At 42.1% G+C, this 15,775-nt stretch overlaps 3 protein-coding genes across 4 annotated transcripts; all 3 read right to left on the reverse strand.

Annotated features, from left to right (window-relative positions):
- Positions 1–980: 980 nt before the first annotated feature.
- Positions 981–3,832, reverse strand: LOC115730144 (protein VTE6, chloroplastic). The gene is made up of 5 exons (XM_030660735.2): positions 3,324–3,832; positions 2,717–2,970; positions 1,947–2,070; positions 1,520–1,624; positions 981–1,286 (listed from the first exon to the last, which is right to left on the reverse strand). Exons 1-5 carry the CDS (start codon positions 3,711–3,713, stop codon positions 1,197–1,199), a joined length of 963 nt encoding a protein of 320 aa, XP_030516595.2. The 5' UTR covers positions 3,714–3,832; the 3' UTR covers positions 981–1,196.
- LOC115730145 (B-box zinc finger protein 22) lies at positions 981–7,981 on the reverse strand. Of its 2 annotated transcripts, XM_048273628.1 has the most exons (4): positions 7,637–7,981; positions 6,203–6,637; positions 4,736–5,055; positions 981–1,119 (listed from the first exon to the last, which is right to left on the reverse strand). In XM_048273628.1, exons 1-3 carry the CDS (start codon positions 7,817–7,819, stop codon positions 4,783–4,785), a joined length of 891 nt encoding a protein of 296 aa, XP_048129585.1. In that variant the 5' UTR covers positions 7,820–7,981; the 3' UTR covers positions 981–1,119; positions 4,736–4,782. The 2 variants fall into 2 exon arrangements, with proteins under 2 accessions (XP_048129585.1, XP_030516597.2); XM_030660737.2 differs by lacking the exon at positions 981–1,119 and having other exon boundaries at positions 4,505–5,055.
- A 4,791-nt stretch (positions 7,982–12,772) lies between these two features.
- LOC115730147 (NADH kinase) lies at positions 12,773–15,120 on the reverse strand. The gene is made up of 5 exons (XM_030660739.2): positions 14,873–15,120; positions 14,334–14,579; positions 14,162–14,242; positions 13,483–13,634; positions 12,773–13,399 (listed from the first exon to the last, which is right to left on the reverse strand). Exons 1-5 carry the CDS (start codon positions 14,966–14,968, stop codon positions 12,976–12,978), a joined length of 999 nt encoding a protein of 332 aa, XP_030516599.2. The 5' UTR covers positions 14,969–15,120; the 3' UTR covers positions 12,773–12,975.
- Positions 15,121–15,775: the final 655 nt, after the last annotated feature.

Here is a 15,775-nt window from a genome sequence, read left to right on the forward strand (position 1 = left end):
GGGCAATGACGAGCGGCGGTGGGTGGTGGTCGATAGTGGCCTACGGTGGGCAATCGAGAATAGTGGTTAGCGGCCGCGAAGGTCGGCGGTAGTTGGCGACTACAACCGACCGTGGGCGATTGAGGGCAATGGTTGGCGATGGCTAGCGGAGGTTGGCGGCAGCTAGCCATGGTTGAGGCAATCGATGAAGGTTGGCAGCGGCTAGCGATGATTGAGGCGGCCGACGGAGGGTGGTAGTGAGAGGTGGTTGGCAACTAGTGGCGGGAGGTGGTGGGCGGTAGGCGGTGGTCGGCGGCGGCCGGCGATGGGTGACAAAGGCTAGCGACGGATGGCGGCGGCCGACGAGGGTGGGGGGCGGGTGACGCTCGACGACAATCGGTACTTGAGAAAAAGTGAGGGATTATTATTTCTAATTTTTGTTTCTCTAAGAAACTAAAATTTTTTATTTCTAATTTCCCTTCCAAATCTATTTCTAGAACAAATTTTTGTTTCAGAAATAGAAAAATAGAATTACGTTTCCAAACGAGTTTCTGTTCCAAACTTGTTCCAGAAATAAGTTTGGAATAGAAATAGAAAAATAAAATAGTTATCATGCACCCCTAAACAGTCAAATGAAGTTCTAAATAAAGCAGCTATTCACGCTCTTTTTCTCCTAATTGCTGGTGTTTTGGTCCTGATAAATGGGTTCAAGATATCCATATGGATATCGAAATGTCATGCAGCGAACTGTACACTGCGTACTCAGCAGAATTCATATTTGCCAGAAAAAATTATTATAATTAAATCGTACTAACATCCAGACCGGTCCGACCAAAAAAAAAAACATCCAGACCGGTTGTACCCAAAAAAAAAAATCCAGACTGTCTACGACCAAAAAAAAAACATCCTGACCGTCCATCCCCGCCCAAGAAGACCGAAGTCCCCCGATGCTGTCCTCAGTCTGGCCTTGTTGGAGAGAAAGGAGCACTCGGTAAGATGAATTTAATTGAATGCTGCCGCTGAATTTGAACGGATCTAAAACGTCCCCGTCTACAGTGGTGTAACCATGTTCAAATCTGGTATCCCCGCTTCCAGCATAAGGATCTCTCTCTCTCTCTCTCTCTCTCTCTCTCTCTCTCTTCGTTCACCCTTCTGTAGGTGTAGATTGGCCTGATTTTATCAATGTTAGAGAGCTCGAACTGTTGGCAATTATGCCGTCACAAATTTGGAACAATGGCTTGCTGCATCAGAACGGCCAATATGCTACCCATGGAGATATTAATGATATTGACAGCATCGTTGTTGAGCTGCATAAAGGAGCCAGAGAAATTGTGAGCAATGGTAGGATGTAATGCAATGCAATGAAGCAGACCAGCTTGATCCATATCTGAGAGAAACTGCAGCCGGCAATTGACGTTACAGATGAGTGTCCATAATTTGTCATCACTTGTGGTGTATTAGCGATCATCTAGTGATAGGAACTTTCAAGTTTCGAACTCAGATAGGAAATGAATGCGATGGAATCGAGAAGAGTCCTTACCCAACGAAATCCTTCCTTCTCTTGAAAGGCGGCCCCAATTATACTCTCGCCAAGATTAGCAATCTGTGAAGCTGCGACACATATGATGGCTTCTGGTGCATTTATCTGTCCCGACCCAACAAGAGAGAGAGAGAGAGAGAGAGAGAGAATAAAAGACGGATAAAGAAAGTTCACACATTTAACTCGATAAAATCCAAACAAAAGCACAAATCAAATCTATAAAAATGCATGGACATGCAAGCAGATTAAATGCCAGATCATTGAAATTGAAGCTAGCATATCCTTGCCAATGTCCACAGCATTAGCAAGCACAGCAAAGCGAATGAGACAGACCCTATAATGCACACATGATAAGGCAAAGGGATTGAAAAATAAGTCCATGCAAAAATGTTTGCTGATGATGCCTGGACTTAGAAGGCAAAAGTACCTGCCCCAGGAGAAAACTGACTGAGGCCAGAAGAACTGATGCCAGAATTCCTGCAATTGTTCCCTCAAGACTTACAGCACCTTCAGTTCCACGAGGAACAACCTTAAAGGTGGTCACTAAGTACCTGATGAAGAAGAACCAATAATACATGATGATTTACATATGTGGTGCATTGTGAAAGCAAATAGCATCCAGGAACTAAACAGCAAAAGCATTCGATCATGATATTCACTTTCACAATGGCAACCTCGCTTCAAATGCCAAGTTCTTCCAAAGTTAGCTGTCTAGTTGCTAGAAAGAAATAACAGAAGTTTCCTCATATTGCATAACTGACGGTTCCATTGTGCATAAACTGATCAATTCCTAAGGAATTTATCAGTGTGTGTACATGTACTTCTATGATTCTCTGTCTCATGCAACATAACCCAACTAGATGCTACCAAGCAAGTAGTTGTGCTCTCTAGACCAATAATAGATCCATTCATGTAATCGCTAGTATTATTTTTCAGCCTCCTAGTAATAATTCGATGTATTCTGCAGCCATTACATCAATCTCAAGGAAAAATGACATGAGGAGCGCAAAGTACTGTTAACAAACAGAGAGAATATATAGGGGCAACATGAAATCACAGAAGAAACAGGAGGGTTGAAAATGCAATCAATTTTGAAGAACATATCATGAGCTAATACAAAAGTGATCAGTTATCATCACAAACACAAGAATCAATTATAAACCTTCAACTCAAGTGCAGGTGAGAAACATTACTCACGTTGTTTTTCCATAAGCCTTGCCGATCTCACTTGAAACTGTATCGCTTAACTTAGTACAGAAACTAGCAATAAACCCGAGTAACCATAGATGCGAGAATGCCCCTCCTCCTATGCCAAATATAGAAAGGAAAGCACAGACGCAACCAGCCGCACTGGAACCAATCACACTTCCAGGCCCTCTTCTTCCTTTCCTCTTCTCAGCAACCCCTTGAGCTTCCTTCTGTGCCATTTTTACCTTCGTCGCTCCTGTTCCCTAAGGGACCCAACTCAATTAACAACGAATACAGAACTCAAATCTCAAATTCAGAACACAGCAATCAACTTTAACGATCATGAGTGGCAGCTTAGAAGTAAGAGTAGCAAACGATGAGCGTACAATGAGAATGAGAAACTACAATCAAAAGCAGACATGACAACCAATCCAAACATACCAATAGCGATTAGTTTGACCAGGAACATACTCAACAAAGATCAGATGCTGCAAAGCAAAGTCTCTTACCAAATGAAGATAAAAGCTCCGCGACGCGCGAAATTTTCGATCGCACTAAAATGCAAAAGCTATAAGCAACGGAATCAAATGCAAGATCTCGAGAGTTTCGAGCTTACGATGACGAAGTAGGCGGCGACAAGGAGAAACCCCGAGGGACCGAAGGCACGCCAGGTGAGAGTCCCCAGGAGGAAAGCCGCCCCGATGCCGGACGCGGAGAGGCCGGCGACTAGAATGGGAGAGCCGGCGACGAAGATCAGGAGGTTGCTGAAGACGGCGGACTTCCACGTGGGAGGGGCCGACTGGATCAGGGCCAGGGCCTCCGAGAGAGCTCCTTGCGCCGACATCGCGTGCGGCGGCGTCACCTGTCGGGAGAGCCGAGGCTTGCGATGGAGATTAGGGAGGATTGGGGGTTTCTGGAGAGTCGACGGGGGTAGGAAGAAGCGAGAGGGAGGAATCGCAGGGGATTTATAAGGGAGGAGGAGGAGGAGCGTTGACAAAGAAGACATCTTCGATGGGCTTTTGAGTGCCGGCGAAGTAACCGGCGATGCGGATATCGGTGGGGAATTTGGAACGATGGAAAGAGTCCAGCGGGTTCGTCGAGTTCGACCCGGACATATACGGGTGGGGAACAGGATAGGACAGGTTTTTTGTTTTGGGGAATCGGACTTGCAGTCCTCACGGAATCATTGATCCAACGGTCCGTGCGTGAGTTGGGCTGACGTCACACTAACGTCAAGATTTTTTCCTTCCCCTTTCTGGGGTCAAGACTCTCGTCAAGACGCGAGAGGAGACAATCTATGAAACTATTATGTCCATGGCTTCAAACATTTGGCTTGGAGTAGTAAGGGTCCGGTATTGAAACGTCAGGAGCAGAAAGTAGAAATTCAATTTCGAAAGTTACAAGGAAATAGCCACCTCAGAGACATGCCTAATCGCGATTAATAGACCATCGAATTCATGTATTTTCATGATCACGGAAATTTTGCGATTATGAAAGTGTCTTCGACTTGCATACCGAAAAGAATCGAGACTGATCACATATTTATCCATGAGTACAGGCGCGCAGGCAAACCGAAGCAGCAAAAGGGATTCGGATCAGAGGAGCCAAAGTTTCACCTCATATGGTCGTCCCGCCCAAATGAATGCTTGCAATCCAAGGGATTTCACCACCATACGTCCGTAACGTTTGTATTCACCAAAGAGGATCATCCCACTTATCATTGCAGTCCTCTGTACTCGGAATGACGAAAATACTATTATCGAAATCGAATTTCTTTCTCACAGCATACGACGTTTATCACAGCTCTCACAGCATACGACCTGTGAATCATCACCATACAGCAAACTCGAACTAACGCTATCAACAAGTTCTTTCCCGAATTTTCACTTCGGCTTTCTCGATCCTGTTAATCCCAGCTGGAGATATCTACCTAGGCCTGACAGCTTGGGAAGCTTAAAACTGTTGGTGATAAGACAGAATGAGACCACTGAAATACGTTAAGGCAGCACACCACAAAAGGAAATCCCACTCTCTCTCTCTCTCTCTACACGACCTGATTGTGTTAAACCGATGGTCTAAGTTTGTCTTCGGCGTTTTAAGCTGCGATCATTTCTTTGGCACAGGAAGTCGTTCTCTGGTGCGGACGATATATCGGGAACATAAACAGCAGCATCCAGTTGGTGCCGAGCACTTTTAGGCCAGTATAAACCTGAAGCTGTAGGAGGTGAAGACATCTGAGGCACAGCCCAATAAGCATCTGGAACCTCACCTAAGCACTCGTCACCTGTTTCTTCCGAACTTCTCATGATTGAGGAGCAATCAGAACCTCCAAGCTTGCCGCTGTCAGCCTGGAAGACCTCGTAAAAACAACAGAAAATTACAGACAGCCTTAGCTATTATTTTTTGTGCATACCAACACAGAGTTGCCATAGTACCGTTAGTTACAGATAACTCTGCCCCTCCATGACTCATGTGAAAAAATTGAAGTACACCAACATTCAAGATCAAAGAGCACCCAATACTTTCTTCCTTCCTTTTTTCCATTTTTCTTTTACAAGGAAGCCATTGGGTCAGATTTTAGGAATGGAACACTGGACCATATTGATGTTGGTCCAGCTGCTAAAACAATCTCTTACCTCTCAACCACTCAATTCAGATTATTTTCAGGAAAACTGCTCATCCCATTTCAAAGTAACAGGAAGTTTGCCAAACACCTACAGAGTGTAAAAACTCACATCCAGAACTTGGTCATCCCATTTCAAAGTACCAGAGAGTTTGCCAAACACCTACAGAGTGGAAAAACCCATATCCAGAACTTCCAATGGAATAAGACACGAATGCATTTATCTCCAATAATTTCAAGCATGAGGACGAGAAGGCGACCCAACGCTAGAAAAACCACCAAATAAAAAACTGAAACAAACATATGTTTGACCTCACTGTGCACAACATTAATTCAAATCCAATGCGGCTTGACCAGCAAATTTTGGTTCGGAGTTACAAGAACCAATTTTAAAAAATGATAGATGAGGTAAAAACGACACAAATTGTAGCATGGGATGTGATACCAAAATGATGAGCTGCCAAAAAATTCCACCTTCTTGCAAGACTAGCAGCATCTTTTGCTCGTCACATGAAGGTAAGAACATGGATCAAACAAGAAAGTGAATGATCCACCCAATAGTGGACTGAGAAATCGAGGTTGGGGGGCACGACAAACATTTTTCATGTAAATAGTGTATGTAACTCCAAAATTTTTTAAAAAATTTCCCATGTTTCAAAAGTTTTTTGACCTAGGGGGCTGGGGATGACCCCATGAACCCACAACCAGCCCCCTCCCCCCTCATTTCCCAAGGTCTGCCATCAAGCCCACAAGAAGTGCAACCCACCCACGACAGATAAAACACATCAAAATGTTCTCCTTGATTGTGGAGAATCAACAAAATCACCTGAACAGTGACAGGAAACATAAACAACAATTGGCAGGACACATACCTTAGACGATCCATTGCCCATGTACCTGTAGCTTTGGTTAAAGTCGCTGAATCCAAGAAGTTCATCTAAATGCCACTGCGGCATGCTTGCAGCTGCAGAACCCCCAGAAAATGGCAACTTAGTGGTTATCCAGCCCTCAACACCATCAGTGTGTACAGGTAGAAGATCATTATACTCATTATGTAAGGGCAATTGGGTGCCTCCTTTTGACAAGGAAGAAGATTTTGTTTTTGTTTCAGAGATTTTTTCCCCAGGCTGAGAATTTATTGAAGAAGAGGAGGGATGAGGCTTGGTAGGTTCAAGACCCACTTTCACTCCAGTAAGAAGAAACCTTTGATGAGCAGACACATATGTATTCGCTGTGTGTATGGCTACATCACATTTCCTACAGAGTAATGCTCGATCCTCTAGACAAAAGAAAAATCCAGCTGTCTCCTGTCAAGGGAATCCACATTGTATCAAGCCATGGATAAATTTGACAAAGAAGATGCGCCCTTTTTCATTGAAAAGACATCTGAGAAGTGAGAATCGCAAATCCAGCCGAAGTCATGGCAATGCCATCTTCAAAATGTTAGGAAATTACATCGACAAAACCTCTCTTCTTTTAACATATAGAGAGAAGATTACATCCTCTTTATATCCATGCAAAGGCAGTCAGATGAAATACTATTTAGCAATCAGACACTTACTCAATGGATGAGAACTGATCATTCATCAAATAAATAAGCCAGTTGGCAAACCTCTGCTCATTTCAGCTGGATCACATTAATCACATTATAAGATCTTCCTTCTAGGTAGAGGGACCAAAAAGCTTGCACAACTGAACATTTCAGCTGAGCTGAAACTACATCTTTTGATCTGCAAATGGCATTGTTTAATGGATTCGTGTAGGGTACAGCCTGTATAACAAATTGGTTATGCAGGCAGCCTCCATCACCTCGACATAGGTAGTCATGATTTGAAATTTTGACCAACCATCCAGATCAATGGTGATAGGTGTCAATTGCGTAAGAAAAAGATTACAAGCCGAATTATCTACAAAGTATTTACATTTAACTAATAAATCGTGGCAACTTTGCAAAATGTGTGATTAATTTCACGTGAATAGATTTCATTTTTCCTTTAAAATTTCTAAGCAAATTAGTGAACTAAGGATTTCTAGAATACTCCTACCACCAGTCAGCTATGAAACGCAACACAACTTCTAATATCTTGTCACCTGCCCTTCTAAAATCCTCGAAGTGCACAGACCGCGAGCACTACGCAGACGCCAACAAAGACTAAAGCAAGAACACAACAAATCATTCCTCACCGACAGACCGCCGGCGAACTGGGGAAATCGCGATTAACTCAGAACGAGAGGCTCGAGAGAGGGGGGGGCCAGCCCAAGGAAAGCGACCCGAAAATCGAAAAACAAGGAGAGGATCCGCTCACCTGACAGATATCGCACTTGGGCATCTGCAAGGCAGAGGTGGAGAGAGGGACGCGCTGGTGCTTGCCGGCGAGCTTGTTGGCGGCGTGCACCTTCTCGTCGCAGGCCCAGCAGAGGGCCGCCTCGTCGGCGCAGCAGAGGACGCTCGCCTCCGCGGCTTCGCACACGTTGCACTGTATCTTCATATCCAACACACACAACACACAACGCCGATCCCGGCAGCAGCCCGGAAAAATCCCCCCGGGGAACCGGATCTCGCCACACAACCCGACGCTCCCTCCGGGTCACCCAAAGAGGGGGATTTTTTTTCTAGAGAGAGAGGGCGAAGGAATCTAGGGATTTGATTCGTGATTGTCAGACGGAATCAAATGCGCGTCAAAATGGAGGAAGAGGACGAGGAGGAGGAGTGGAGAGGAAAGAGAAAGTGGGATTTTGTTGTTTTTGCGGGTTTCCTTTTTAATGGCGGATATTTTTTTTTTTTTTTGAGGCTGTGAGTGAAGGCGGAGTTTGTACACGTGGGCGCGTTTGAAAGTCAGTGTCCCTCGCACAGGAGACCGCCTCGCTGGCCCGGCCGGAGCCCAAAACAACAACAACAAAAAAAATTTTCGATATCGTCCCATCTCCAATGATCAGGCGACCACTAGGATCGGATCCGATAATTGGGATCACGTCTGACAGTGTCCTAAACCTAACACCCTCGTCCGAGGTTAATCTCACCCGTTCGTATTTCTCGAAAAAAAAAATTATAAAAGAAAAAAAAAATCTCAAATTCACCGTACTAGACTTGCCGGTTCTAAATTTTTCAATTTGATCTGTTTGGTCCCGAACTTTCTTTTTTTGATTTATTGATTTGCCGATGTGAAATCCTTCCCGATCAATTTTGCGGGGCGAAATCGCTGATTTGGACACCGGCCATCGCACATCACACGGCCAATGTCAACGAAAACAGTATTTCCTATGTTTTTTTTTTTAACTTTTTCTTTGAAGAAAAGAAAGAAATTAAGTTTGAAGCTTGACAATTTTGCGAAAACTATCCATGTTAACATCAGCCTTAGCACTTAGGGCGTAGGGCATTCGAGGTCCATATCAGCAATTTTCGTCCAAACTTGATCAGAAACACTATATTGACAAATCATCAAAATATGAAAGACTAAATTGATCAAATTATAAAATTTAAGACTAAATTGGTATTTTTACAATAAATTGAAAACTTACTTTTAATTGTAATTATCCATGTTTTTGCTAATGATCTAACGTTGTCCTTCAAAGCTGACAAGACTTCACTGCCAACCCCTACGGAGGCATTTCACGAAAATTTCCACCGCTAAGGCAAAGGGTTGAAACCTCGTCCCGATAAGACTCGAGTTGTTTCTAGCTGGCATCAATCAATGACTCTTTCCAGTCAACTACCGAGGGATTTTCGAGAGGAAACCTTGCCTTGTTGGGTAATCATAACCGCGGGAATGAATGCTTGGGCACATAAAAGCACTTTGAATTATGCCGGTCGATCGCAGCTTGTCCAATCCTTGCGGTCCGCAACAGTGCCAACCGCTGGTGTCAGATATTCGCATCGCCCATTAAAGAAACACGCTTGCAAGAGGAACATTTGAAGGGGTACCCAGATCAGTATGGACATTGAAAATAGCTACTTGGAGTTAGATGAAAAGGGGGGATTGGACCTTAATCAACATCAACATCGCATTTATCCCAAACTAGTTGGGATCGATGAACCCAAAAATAAATAAAATAAAAGCAAAATCGATTGAGGGAAAAGAAATAGTTATATAAAAATAAATATATGAAAATAAAATATATATAAATATATATAGGGAGAAAAGGACAGTATGAAACATAGGAATTCCGCCCCTCAACAATGCTAATAGCTTTCCCCCACTCCGTCTTAAGATAAATCGTATGCTAATCTATTTCCCACTTTATTAAATCTTATTTTACTACTTTCCTCTAGGTAAGTTTCGACCGACCTCTTCTTTTGTTTATGTCATGCTCTCGATAATAAACTTATGTTCCTACCGGAGCATCTAGGGATCTTCGAAGAATATGTCCAAACCATTTCAATCTTTTTTTTTGGGTATTATTCAACTTTTCGATATCTTTTTCTTATCTTATCCATTTTATATGCCACCTCCACCTTAACACTTTTTGTTTTTTCTACTATTTTAAAATTTTCTTTTAGCCTAGAGGAATTTTGCGTCAACAAAAACCCGGCTGTGCCTTTATAAACGTTTTGGCTCATATCATTAATTCTCCCCTTTTGTCCCAAATATCTAAAAGTATTTTTTGGGTTTTTTTCTTGTCTTTCTTGCCTCTTTCTGTTTGGCTTCCTTAATGTAACTTTGACTCTGGGCTCACTATTTGTATTCCGGTTTTATAGCCTATTCAAATCCTCTCTTGGATATCTTTTGTTAACTCATCCATAACTAAGGCCAAAAGATAAGGACTTAAAGCGGAACCTTAGTATAAGTCTACTGTGATTGGAAAGTAACTTGATGTGTCATTACAAGCCTTCACACATGTAGTAACACCATCATACATATTCTTGATTGCCTCTATATACTAGAAGGTACTTTTTTTCTTCTCAAAAACCCCTCACGGAACCTTTCTTGGAGCCTTATCGCACGCCTTCTCAAGATCAATAAACACCATATGTAGGTCCTTTTTCTTTTCTCGATACATCTCCATCCATTATTGCATCAAGAAGATAGCCTCCATGGTAGATCTTCCTAGTATAAATCCAAATTGATTTACAGAGACCTTGGTCCCTATTTTTAAATGATGCTCAATAACTATCTCCCACAACTTCATTGTATGGCTCATAAGCTTAATGCCTCTATAGTTGGAACGATTTTGAATATCCCCCTTGTTCTTGTAAATAGGCACAAGCATACTCTTCCTCCATTCATCAAACATCTTATTAGTTTGGAGAATCTTATTAAAAAGTTATTCAACCAACTTATTGCCACATCCCCTAAGTATCTCCACACTTCACTAGTCTTCATCTTCTTTAATACCTCCTTAACTTTATGCTCTCTAATTCTATACACAAACTTTCTATTTAAATCATCAAAAGCGTCCTCCAAATCCACCTCACTTCTATCGATCTCTCCATTAAAAAGCTTGTTAAAATAGCTCATCCACCTTTCTTTAACATCTCTATCTCTTACTAAGAGTTTTTTATTTTCATCCTTGATGCATCTAACCCGTGTCAAGTTTTTACTTTTCTTGGTCCTTATCTTTACAAGCCTATAGATACATTTTTCTCCCTCTTTGCTTCTAAGTTTTTTGTACATATCGAAAAAAAAAACCTTGCCTTTGGCCTTTCACACAACTTTCTTGGCATTTTTTCTCGCCAATCTAAACATTTACAAATTCTCTTCATTAGGACATTTATGCAAACATCTGAAACACTCTTTCTTCCGTTTAATCGCCTCATGCACCTCTTCATTCCACCACCGAGTTTCCTTTGTTTGATGTCTGTTCCCTCTACTTTCCCCTAACACTCCTCTTACCACTCTTTGGATGCAGTTAGACATCTCGTTCCACATCATATTTACTTCGCCCTCTAGTTGCAACGGTCCTTCCTTAAAGCATTTTTTCCTTGAAATTTGTTTGTTTGTCCTCTTTTAACTTTCCTCCATCTTATTTTGGGGTTTTGAGCACTTCTCTACATTTTTTGTACTTTGTTATATCGAACCTCTAAGACCACCAACTTATGTTGTGTAGCTACACATTCTCCAAGGTAGACTTTGCAATCTACATATGAAGTTCTATCCTCTCTTATAGCAATAAAGAAATCAATCTAGCTACAATTTTGACCATTGCCAAAAGTAATTAGATGTGACTCTCTTTTTTTAAAGAAGGTATTTCCCAACATCAAATCATAAGCTAATGCAACGCTCAAGATGTCTTCGTCAGCCTCATTTCTAGTCCCATAGCCAAATCCTCTATGAACTCTATCAAAACCCCCACTACTTTGACCAACATGTCCATTTAGATCTCCTCTTATGAATACCTTCTCCTCGCGTGGCATATCTCCCTTAAAATCTCCTCTAGATCTTCCCAAAATCTGTTCTTATCGGATACTTGTTGTCCAACTTGGGGACATACACATTAAGGATATTCAAAATCAAGTCTCTCACTATTAGCTTAAACAAAATAATCATATCTCATATTCTCTTAATATCAACAACTCTATCTTTGAAACTTTTATCGATCAAAATCCCAACTCCATTTATATTCTTTTTTTGTGCCCGCGTATCACAGCTTAAATTCGGTACCTTCCACTTCCTTAGCCTTTTCTCCTACCCATTTAGTCTCTTACAAGCAAGCAATATTCACTCTTCTTTTAGCAAAAATATCTGCTAACTACATTCAACTTACCCGTTAAGGTTCCTATGTTCCAACTCCCCAATCGAATCCTTACCCTCTGGGCACCTCTTGCCCCCCACACTCGCCCATAAAAATGTGAGGACCCTAACTCACTTACAACCACATCCGAGCACCGATGTAGCGCATCACTCTGGGAATGATGGCTCAAGGCTAGCTTCCTTACCCCTCACACCCACCTATCTTGGTGCAAAGACCCTTGCCCATTTTTCACTACATCCAAGCACCAATGCAACACGTCGCTAAGAAGGTTACGCTCCAGCAAAAAATCAGAAAGGTTCATCTCATAAAAATAACTTTTTTTACAACGGGCTCGCTACGCCTGACGCAACCCTCCTCCTTTACCCTGGTTTGGGATAGGCCATGTAAACATACATGGGCTTGGACCTTAATGTAGTTACTAATTGCTTTTGTGAGTCTCAAACTTCCCAACAACAGTTATTGCCAACCCAGGAACTCCAACTAAATTGCACTCAATTCCCATCCCGACCCAATCGTTGGACGTAAGCCGGTAAGGCGGATGCAACATCAAGGCAAAACTGGCCACCGGGCAACGCCATTCGATTCATGCATATGCTTATCCCCAAGTAAGGGAGAACGTCTGGTGCCATCGCAACAACAGATCGCCTGAAAAGTCACGAGTCCAAAGGTTGCCGACCATTTATGAATGCTTTGAAATAGGCACTAGAAAACCATGAGAACCACGTAAGCTACTCTACCATCGTAAACCCGGATTGCACATCAGGAACTGTGGTTAATAATCGACATCAACAGATTCTCGATTTCTGTAGTTCTAGCACTTGCCAACAACGCATTTTTAATAAGCAGCCCACTGCCAGGAAGATGTCCGCTACCCTGTAATCACTCTTCAAGCGGAAAACGAGTTGGGAGCATAGCTAGACAGGTATAACAGACATCTGACTTATTTACATGCTATTTACATGTGGGATAATCTCAGCTTCTCTGCATCAGAAGTCCGCCTAATCGGGAGTATTCCCTTTTCTAACAAACGAGGAGGCAAGTAGACTTTTAGAACCGGCGCCTTGGAAGATATTTCAAGTGTGTCCTCGTCCTTAACTGTGTACAACACATTGCAGCCATCGATGTATATCGCACCTTCTTTGCAAAACCATGCAACTTCCATACTCTGGCCAGGATTGAGAAATCCATGCATCAGATTAGAAGCTACTCCTGGTGAAATAGGCTCTCTTATCATATACTGAAGGTCCCGAGATAAAATGGGCATTTGGTATCCACCGGCTGAGAGCATTGCGGCCGTTGAGCCAGCAGCAGTCGAGACTCTGAGACCACTTGATCGGCAGTTCACTACAGGGGAACACGGGTGGCCTTTCCTTTTGATTCTGTAAACAAGTAGGTGACATTCAGGCAGCCCACATGACCAACCAAAATGAGAGTGATAAGCACACTGCATTGAACTGCTGACCTGAATGAGAATCGTGAGACTGCCGCTGGACACGAATGTGCAAGTAGTACATCATTGAGAGCATATGTTGACAGCGGTGCTGAGTTCACACAGATTGCTATCCTTGATAGTTCAGATGGTTGTACTTGACCCTCGAGAATGTCATCTAGTATCTGGAAGAGATTCTCCAATCATCAAGATAACTTTCACAGTCAAACTGGAGATTCCGCGCTGAGGTACACGGAGGCTGTCGAGTTTTGTTGGAGATAAAACAGTGAAGAGACCGCATTGTACCATATGTAATTTGACCATGGGGCTTGTATTTGCACTTACAGTTGGGTGGGACAATATTGCTGGTGACTACGTTCCCATGATATTATACTGGCATCAGTATCATTGCAACTGAGATTAACAACGATTACTCTACCTAGGAAAGCCAGCTTAGCAGGAACTCTGAAATCTTAAATCTAAGATGGGCACAACCAAGTTAGGGACTTAAGCATTACTAATTGTGCCGGACAATACATCAAACAATCTCCCTTTATAGCAGATTAGCACATACTATCATATTGACACAAAAGGTGGCACAAGATGATGAGTTGGTGCAACTAAAGTAGAAGTTTTCCCTCAATTACAGAAGATGGAACAGTCAATTGGTCTAAGAATTCCTCCTTTCAGACAAACAAATATGAAGTCTTACTTGCTCGAAATTATCAACGGTTGCTGCACAGAGGTAGCCAGTGCTCCTCGTTGCATCATACTGATCACCAAATTCTTCAACCTACAGAAGAGCAGCATCGTAGCTTGTCATGCTTTCATTTTCTTGTCATACAAAATCAAAAACGATGTGAGCAAATCAAAGAAACCGATACCTCAGCAACTTGGGTAGGATCGGAGTTCACGCCGAGAAGTGGAATCGAGTCATCTACGAAATGACTGGCGTGCAACAGAGTGCCATCACCGCCAACGGTGACGACCATGTCCACATTCCGTATCGGCTGGGACACGTTATCACGTAAAATGGGCTCCCAGTCAACGAATTTCTGCCGCAACACATTCTGGCAGTATCGTATGGCTTCACGGTGCACCTTACTCCTGCTCTCCAAATGGTGTACAACCTGGCAAATTTTATTGGAGAAACCGCATCATATAAAAAGCTGAAACAGACATTGGACGAAGATTGCCCACAACGTTCTTGATGGCCCAACGTCGAAGAGCATCACATATACACAAAAATCCACGTCGATGTTAACCTAAGAAAAAATCAGTCAACGTCGGCCCAAGCCAGAATTATGCTTGCTCGTACAAAGCGAAGTTCACAAGCACGAAGAAACCCGATTAATCGATTCCGCATTTCGATGGGAGATTCATCAAACAGTTGGAAAGCAAGAAAGCCGAGAGAACAGAGAACCTGAGGGTTGGTGATGCGAGAGAGACCGTGAGACTGGGCGGCGACGGCGTAATCATCCAAGGGCTTCAACAGCAACAACAGCTTCCTACTCGCCATCTTCTTCTTCTTCTCCTTCTTCTTCTTCTTCTTCTCTCGATCTCTCTCGACTCGGTCGTGAGCATTTGCTTTCGATTCGTTTCCCTCTCTGTCTTCACTTCTCCTTCGGCTTCCCCGAAATGCTCTGTCATTCCTCCGGTTTACTCCCCGAACCCAGGCCCAATGGGCCAGCCATTCTTTACCCGCAAAACAGTAAACGAGAAACCGAGGCGCCCCTCGATTTCAAATTTCGTTTATTATGCAACGTTATCTTGAACTTTGATCAAATCTATAATATCGTCCTCGGATTTTTAGTTTGTCCGGTATGGTCCCTACTATCGATAAATGTACAATGTAATTCTTAGATTACATGAAAATATTTAACAATTCATGAATCATACGTGCCTATTTGTTCCCTCTTTTAATTGTGGGTCACATGAGTGAACGTGCTTATATGACTTATTACATTTATTTAACGAAAAAAAATTTTAACTTTCAAAATACTAATCGTGCCTATCACGAAAATGGTTATTGCTTAAGAAATTGCGATATTGCTTTTTCATTACTTTTCTTCTATCGCAGCCTTTTTTATATTATTGATTTTTTTATTTTATAATAAAAAAAAGGGGTTGGTTCAAAAAAAAAATTTTTCCCCATTTTTTTAAAAAATTTTAAAAATTTTTTTAAAAAAAATATTAATAAAAAAAAAAAAAAATTTTTTTTTTTTTTTTTTTAATAAAAAATTTTTTTTTTTTTTTTAAAAAAAAATTTAAAAAAAAATATTATTTATTATTTTAATTTTCAAATTTTTTTAAAAAAATTTAAAAA

Source organism: Rhodamnia argentea, chromosome 2 (genome assembly GCF_020921035.1).
Source record: "Rhodamnia argentea isolate NSW1041297 chromosome 2, ASM2092103v1, whole genome shotgun sequence".
NCBI lineage: Eukaryota > Viridiplantae > Streptophyta > Magnoliopsida > Myrtales > Myrtaceae > Rhodamnia > Rhodamnia argentea.

Excerpts from the sequence above, each read along its gene's own strand:
- LOC115730144 (XM_030660735.2), bottom strand. The coding sequence starts at position 3,713 with ATGTCTTCTTTGTCAACGCTCCTCCTCCTCCTCCCTTATAAATCCCCT. Across the intron at positions 2,971-3,323 it reads TCGCCGCCTACTTCGTCATC|GGAACAGGAGCGACGAAGGT; the intron begins GTAAGCTCGAAA and ends TGGGTCCCTTAG. Across the intron at positions 1,287-1,519 it reads AGAAGGAAGGATTTCGTTGG|CTCAACAACGATGCTGTCAA; the intron begins GTAAGGACTCTT and ends TCCTTTATGCAG.
- LOC115730145 (XM_048273628.1), bottom strand. The coding sequence starts at position 7,819 with ATGAAGATACAGTGCAACGTGTGCGAAGCCGCGGAGGCGAGCGTCCTC. Across the intron at positions 6,638-7,636 it reads CCAAGTGCGATATCTGTCAG|GAGACAGCTGGATTTTTCTT; the intron begins GTGAGCGGATCC and ends TTCCCTTGACAG. Across the intron at positions 5,056-6,202 it reads TGGGCAATGGATCGTCTAAG|GCTGACAGCGGCAAGCTTGG; the intron begins GTATGTGTCCTG and ends GAGGTCTTCCAG.
- LOC115730147 (XM_030660739.2), bottom strand. The coding sequence starts at position 14,968 with ATGGCGAGTAGGAAGCTGTTGTTGCTGTTGAAGCCCTTGGATGATTAC. Across the intron at positions 13,635-14,161 it reads CCGTTGATAATTTCGAGCAA|ATACTAGATGACATTCTCGA; the intron begins GTAAGACTTCAT and ends AATCTCTTCCAG. Across the intron at positions 13,400-13,482 it reads GTCTCACGATTCTCATTCAG|AATCAAAAGGAAAGGCCACC; the intron begins GTCAGCAGTTCA and ends ACTTGTTTACAG.